The following is a 7,804-nucleotide window of genomic DNA, read 5'->3' as shown; positions in this document are numbered from 1 at the left end:
GAAAGCAAACCATATTTTATATATCACAGATCTGTTGGTTTTCCTGCACATTTCTGAGAGCATGCAATTTAATAACTGCTGTACAGGTATACATATATATACGACATCAGAGTGTCTTGTACATTGTTCATTAATCATTTAAAATTGATTTGTGGGATACACTGTCGGTAAAAACGACAGACATTTAACATTACTTGTACAATTTTAACAAATCAGTAAAGATTTAACATATATAGGTATAAAATTAAAATGTTAAAAATACAACAGAGGGGATGGCATACTTCACCCAGTACATAAATCTTCACATATTTTTCAATTTCTTATCCTTTACTCATAATAACAAAATGTAAATCAAAGGCCTGAAGGGCCTGCGAGTTGACTCGCTCGAGTCAATTTGAGCTTTTTCATACACCTGGGCATATTAAGAGATTAAAATATTATATGTATGATCCATGTTTGGTTCATAAATAATATAAAATATTATATGTCTGATCCATGTTTGGTTCATAAATAAAGTGAACATTGCTTTTCCTTGATAAATACAGGTTGGCACTAATGGGCTTCCGTATTATTTTGACTGGATTCTATAATGAATTTCAGCACATTAGCTGAAGCGGTCAGTGTTATGGAATAATTAGGTTATAGATTCCCACAGCAAATCTGGATTCTAAAAAAATAGATTTTCAACAACAACTAGCTGCAGCTAATGAAGGAGCAGCAGGTGTTTGTGTAAGGGAGTATTCTAGGTCAATTATAAATAAACTTCAGATGGGAAAATTTTAACATTTTTGAACATATTCATACGCAGTAATTGTACATCTTACAGGTATTTAATCAAAAATTTCTTTAAAAGCATGAAGGTATAAATAATGTTACAGTATGGAATTTTATACAGTTTTTACCTCATAAGATTATACAATCACTCTAACCAAAACATGTTTTGCTAGAACTATTATCTTTGGCGTATGGATCACCTTGATGAATGCGTGAAAAATTTTACACCTCTGAAACTGTTAACCCTCTGAAACGGCTATGTCGACAAGGATTAGCTCGCTACGCGAGCCAACTCAAAAATGATTGCTTTAAGTATACAGTTTTACACGACCTTATTGTTCCAATCTTGAACCATATACACAGTATAACTTATTAAGGATTCATTGTTGTCTTTCCCCCTCTTTTGACAATTTATCTGGTTGGGGCCCTTAGCTGGTCTATTTTGGTGTTTGTTCGACTGGCTGGAAATGGTGTTGGTGCATTAGACGCCAAATATGGTGTCAGAGATGGCATGGAGGCAGAAAAGGAGGAGAAATATTCTGCAGCAAATTGAACGACATCGTCCGGTTTCCTTAGTAACAGGAACTGGAGGAAGTCAGCCAGTAGGTTTTTGAGCTCTGGGTGTGAGCGCATGTATGTGGTATGGTCTCCTTTTAATTCCTCCTAAATACAAAATGTTACAAAAAGTTAAACAAATAGTACAGTAATTTTTGCACTTTTCACTTCTTAAATTCTCCTTAGAATATGCTGCTGAATGCAATCAAACCTCAATATGTGGAAAGTGGTTGGATGGAAAACTTTAAAGAGATTATAAACATATACTTATAATAAGATTTTGCAAATCAATGAACTTCAACATATTCTGGATATCTGACACATTGATGTTCTACTGTATTTTGAGTTTTCATTAAGCCTACAGTCTGAACATAATGCCTCTACCTTTCTGTCTAGAAATTTGGAGTATAACTGCATGTCATCCTCCCAGTTCAGCTCTTTCTTCTCAAACACTGGCTTAGGAGGCTCCTCATCTGCAAGACAAATGATTCAGTCATTAGTACATTGTGTCGCTCCTAATGTAAAGAAGCTTTATCTTACAATGTTTAATGTTAACGTGATATAATAGAGAATTTCATTCTTTCAATATCTCCACCTTTATATACCAGGCGCGTAGCTGCCTATACGCAAGTACGCAAGTGCGTACACATCATTTTCCAAAAAAAAAAAGAAAGAAAGAAAGAAAGAGGGATAAAAGAAAAGAAGGAAAAAAGAAAGAGAGATTTTTATTCGGGAAAAAAGAGGCACTACCCATGTTTCAAATTATTTTGCGTCTTATTGTTTGGATTCAATTTTTTTCAGCATGTCTGCACATTCAAATTTAGTCCTTTATAAAATCAATTCCAAAAACATCTTTCAACATTCTTGAGGAAAAAAATTGTTAAACCAAAATGTTAATCCGCGTAATCACGATTATCCGGACAAATATTTGATAAGGAAAGCGATCTAAGGGACTTTGATCGAAAGAAAAAGTTATAAATGGACGACTATCCAAGATTTTTAATTTCCGTAGAGGTAATGAATAAATGTCGTTAAACAACTTAAATTATGGTTAAATAATAATATAGCTTCTTTTACTGATGTTATATACCAATTTAAAGAATTATATTATAATTGAAGCATTCTCGAATCGTTTCAGCTATCAAATATGAAGGTAATCAAAAGACAACAACACCCCCCGTTTATATTTTGAAATATTTAAACTCCAATGATAACGATATTGAAATTGCTACTCTGTTTTATCTTGATACACTTGGAAACTTTTTTCCAATACCACAATATGCGTAAATTAATTTGATAAATTATCCTTCTCTTCCTGAAGTATCAATGGAAGCAGTATATCTTATAGCTAAGTGTTTGCTCGAAAAAGTGATATTATTGTGATTTCTTTTGCGAGAAAATGACTAAAAATTTCGTAAAATCCAGGAGCTTCCGGGGGCTTCGCCCCCTGGGCCCCCACCAGGGCTTTGCCCTGGACCCACTGGGGGCCTCAGGGCGGCCCCCAGACCCCCGACCGTTTTCTGCGTACACTTCGTTTCCATGCTGGCTACGCGCCTGTATACACAGATACACGGCTAGAAAATTTTCCATTAAAGATAAATTTTCATAACTGCTTTTTCAAGAAATAAAGCTTTTTTCACACAGTCACCAATAAAGTTTTTCTGTTTATAATTTTAAGACTTGAATATCAATACTATAATTCCTGTCCCATTAAATGAACATTACCTCTTTCAATGAGATTTGGAACTGACGTCAATTTCATGGTCACGGGTGACCCCACCTGAACCCTGTTTGTCATGTGACTAAAAATAGAAAACAAACAAAATAAAGCATTGGTGTTAACAGCTAATCCTAATATATCATTTTTTTAAAACATCAAAGAACATGTATTACTATAATTCAAATTCATCAACATTTGAAAACTTCCAAGCTGTCAGAACTATTTTTATTTTGGGACTTAAAACAGCTACATGACTTCAACTTAATTGTTTGAACACAAACTGATAGTGATTATGAATCCAAAAATAAAATAAAATTAAACTATATGTCTTAAATTCCATATTCAATAGAATGCTCAAGTCAAGTAAATTTTATTTATAGTCGGCACATATATACAGTATAACAGCTGTATAACATGCTGCCTAAAGTTTTGAGAATTTTGGAATTAATTTTTCAAAAAATTATATACAGTAATTGTATGTTTTGCTTGATTAAAGTTAATGTATTCTCCTACCAATCCTGCATGAAGTAGGACTGCCATGTCGTTGGGAGATCAGCGTAGGAGTTGATTGTCCGCTCGACTCCGAACACTCGGATTTCTGTGGTACCTACAGTTTGTGTGCGATCCTCTAATGGCCTCTATATAAAAATAAGAACCACTTATTCATTTTCAAATTGCTTACCAGTTTAATTAAACAGATCATTTTCAGAAACTAAATCAATCCTAAGACTCCGATATCAATGGTGTATTTCTTTTTTTTTTTTATAGGAATAAATTTGATGCACAGGATATAATTGATCTACAGATATATAAATATAAAATAAAAAATATAATTCCATAGGTTAAAGAATTATCTGAGAAAAATGCAAGGATGTTGAACTACAAACACCACAAAACAAAACTTGCAAAAAGAATACAAATAAATACAAAATTTTAAAATGATATAAACTTACATAGATCACAGAACACAGATTGGTATCCGAGTCAAAGGAAAGGAACTGCACATTGTCAGGAATTCCCTTTTCTATTAATAGTCGATGTAGAAGTAAGTTTGATCCTGAAACAGAAATTAAATTAAAGTGTTGATTTTACATAATTCTCAGTGTCTATATCTGAAGGAAAACCAGGCAAGTACATCAATTAAAACAATATTATTAATGGAAGTTATATTGTGTAAACTTTGAGTCCATACATTTGAAACATACCCTCAGAAATAAAGCCTTTCATCTGTTTGTGGTCAAATGTCTTTGAAGATCTCTGTACATCCTGTCATTTAAAATTCAATTTTGTTAATATTTCAAAAAAGAAAAAACTTTTTAAAAATGGATTTCATTTTTTATACATTTTTTGTCAATTGAGGAAAGAGGATTTACTTTTGAATTTTCAAACAGATCAAATTAAAATCTGGAAATAATTACCTCTCCCTGTGTTATCACTCTATTTACAATGTAGTTGTCTGGTTGCTTCACTATAAATGTTTTTCTATCTAAAGGGCAATTTTCAAGCTAAAATGAAATAAAATCATTTAGTTATCTACAATGCCTATATTTAAAACTATCATTTTATAAAGTGCAAGCAATTCAAATATATTCCAAAAAGATCAAGAGAAATAAAAATGATTAAAGTTTACTTAATATGTAAAGTAAACTCAGTTACTTTTAGAAATCAGCAGTGACAAAAATAACCTTGACCCACTTATACAACTGACCTTGACATATTCATGATGCTGCTGTTCTATGGTCTCCAGGTTCTGACCTACATAAGCGGTTATGGAGGTTCCGCAGGGAACGCCATCGATTGAACCATGACTGTTAGCGTGGATGAGGAAGCAGTCTGTCTGTTTGTATCGCGTGGGCTCCACAGAAATGCTGAACTCTCCCAGCTCTTTACCTGTGTCTGACACGGTCACCAAGTGGTCATCAAACATCAGGTATTTATAGTCATCCTCTGGAACTATAATAACATGTAGTAATAGATTAGAGATATTCACCAAATAATTTGACAGTCAAGATGGTTCTGAATTTAAACTTTGTTCAGCATTTATCACTACAATGCAAACTTATACTGAAGGTTAAATCATATTTTATACAAGTATATCATTTTCATTTGAAGGAAGTCATTTACAGTTTTATCATTGTTTATATGCATGCTGTATGGTTTTTTTCAAACTTGCATGTGTGTACACAGTCATGTGTTTCACATCATCACATATGTCATTACTACTCTAGACTAATTAAGACATATATATATAGAGTCAATACAAACCAATGCTTTCCACAAACTTGACGGCCTCCTCGCTGACCGTGGGGATTTCCTCGGGGACTTGTTCTGGGGGCTGGCGACCAGTTAACACAGAGCCGGGGTCTGAGGTACTCACACTGAAAAGATAATTAGTAAAAATACTTCTTAAAAAAAAAAAAAAAAACAGGGTATAATGTTGGATGCATCAATCATTTATTGATTTTATTAATTATTGTTTTGGGTACATAGATGGAAGAAGTCAGGTGTGAAACCCCAAAGTCTCTGAGTTTGATTACACAATACTGAAACCAATACGTACAATATGTTCGAAAAGGTGTTCCATAAAACACAATCAATTCCCTCAAATTGTAATGATTTCGAAATTTTTAGGTTTGACCATGCAGAGTTCTCAATTAGTCTCTGTTCATACCACGTGACTTTAATTTTGTATAAATGCCGAGACTCCGCAGTGATCAGGGGAGATCGTCGGATGCAGCCAAGTTTAGAAGACGGGTGGCGTGAAATAAGAATTCGCGTGTTATATCCCTCGCCTGTTTTACAGTTAGAGAGTGGATTTGGAAGGCCAACCCAGTTAAGGCCTGCCACAAACTTGGTTGACCTCCAACAAAGAGGCTAGCCATAGTTTGTTGTGTCTCGTCTGCATTGGCTAACCAGTCCGTCCAGGCTGCTATACTCATTGTCCGTCCTGAATAAGGCATCTTACAATGGGTGTAGTGGTTGAAGGGCTATCACATATACTGTCCATCATGAATAAGGCATCCTACAGTATATGCGGTAGTCCGAGGGCGACTGGGCATCTTATTTAAATGATAGGTTAGGACTCGATCCCCATTTGATTTTGTTGCTTGCCTCCAATTGATATATTGATTTACCATTTGATTATTGTTTACCTAGATAAGGTTAGGACGTATTTGTATATTTTGGCAGTCCTTTTAAATCATACCAATCAGTTTCAAATCATTTAATGTTGAACACTCCAAGCCCTGGAAATGACCAGGTACGATCCCTTTTGATTTATTTGTAAATACTTTACAAAATGACATATACACATTCACCTTAGACTTTGTTTCTAGATCAGAAACACAGGTATAAAGCTGCATGCTGTGTGTCGACATGCAGAGGTGGCTATGTGCACATGCAAGTTGCATTAGATACTTGGGAGGCTAGAAGGGGGTGGGGTGTTTATCTGGTTATGTTTATGTATTTATTCATATACAACAGTAAAGGTTTATGTTTGTAAAAAAAACATATTTGCTTATAATCTGATTTAGTCGTAAATAAAATATACAACATACATCATCATGTGAATTATTTTGCAAAAAATCATAGACCCAAAATCAACCAGTGTAAAAACCGGTCGTATGTTTCTGCTATTTTTTCAAATACACATATACCCTACCTCGTTGCCGTGGTAACGGCACTCATGATTGACGACTTGAGACAGTTCTTTTAGCAATTTTTACGATATTTGACCATCAAGCTGAAATTCGAAGCACTTGTCAAAAATCACTATGGCGATGACTTCCTGTTTAGTAAAATCTAAATTTCAGACCAAACTGTTACCGATTCCGGAATATTTCCTGATTGCTTTTTAGCAACAAATCGATAAAGTTTTTTTGGAATGCACGTAAAAGTAAACATATTTCCCATAACCCCATTTATACATTATGAAAACATTTGACAAGGAAGTCTATTTCTGTTGAACTATTTATTACTAGGTGTTTACTAGTATACCAGGCCCATGGGTCACATCGATCACCTGAGTTATTTTGGCCATGCTGTGCTTTACCAGATTTCCCCCTTGAAATACATACCTTGGTCCCACCCTACTCCTAGGGGTCACAATTTGCAATTTAGAAACTACACTACCCCAGGATGTCCCAATATAGGTTTTAGCTTTTCTGGCCCATTGGGTTTTGAGAAGTTTTTTTGAATGATACCACCTTATTTTTGTCTTTTTTATTATCTCCTCTTGTAAGGAAATTTGACCCTTTATCTTAACAATTTAAAACACAATTTAGCCGAGGATGCTTTGTACCAAGTTCGGTTAAAATTAGCACATTGTTTATTGCATGGGAAGATGTTGAACATGTGAAAAGTTTACAGACAGACGGACGAGGGACAATGGGTGATCAACTCAGGTGAGCTAATAAAAGTTGAAAACTATCCAAGTTATAGTGTCACGTACATATATGACACTGTCATAATCATGTAATCATGTGCATGTAAACTAGCTGCATATAAAATTGAAAACACCTCCTTGTAAACCATTTCAGTTTTCACTTCACAACAAATATAGCATTGACAACAGATGGACAGACAGACAATTTGATTCCTACATGTACATGGCTCTCACAGGTTCATGCTTGGCCCTTTCTATGAATACTTTTAAGTTCTGTGGAATTAAAGCCTGGGAAACAAACCCCAAAAAGCTCCTGTCATATTATTTACATGTACATATTGATTTCATCATTTAGTTCTTTTCTTTCAGAT

At 34.3% G+C, this 7,804-nt stretch overlaps 1 protein-coding gene across 1 annotated transcript; it reads right to left on the bottom strand.

The window, feature by feature from the left end:
• Positions 1-1,067: 1,067 nt before the first annotated feature.
• LOC134261391 (ciliogenesis-associated TTC17-interacting protein-like) lies at positions 1,068-6,831 on the bottom strand. The gene is made up of 10 exons (XM_062743836.1): positions 6,711-6,831; positions 5,315-5,427; positions 4,758-5,002; positions 4,468-4,554; positions 4,255-4,315; positions 4,003-4,106; positions 3,563-3,687; positions 3,055-3,131; positions 1,714-1,802; positions 1,068-1,437 (listed from the first exon to the last, which is right to left on the bottom strand). The coding sequence occupies exons 1-10, from the start codon at positions 6,734-6,736 to the stop codon at positions 1,186-1,188; spliced, it is 1,179 nt and encodes a 392-aa protein (XP_062599820.1). The 5' UTR covers positions 6,737-6,831; the 3' UTR covers positions 1,068-1,185.
• Positions 6,832-7,804: the final 973 nt, after the last annotated feature.

Source organism: Saccostrea cucullata, unplaced genomic scaffold, assembly GCF_032062105.1.
Source record: "Saccostrea cucullata isolate Sc308-1 unplaced genomic scaffold, CSIRO_AGI_Scuc_v1 ctg356, whole genome shotgun sequence".
Lineage (NCBI taxonomy): Eukaryota > Metazoa > Mollusca > Bivalvia > Ostreida > Ostreidae > Saccostrea > Saccostrea cuccullata.
This window is presented reverse-complemented; position numbering and strand designations above follow the sequence as displayed.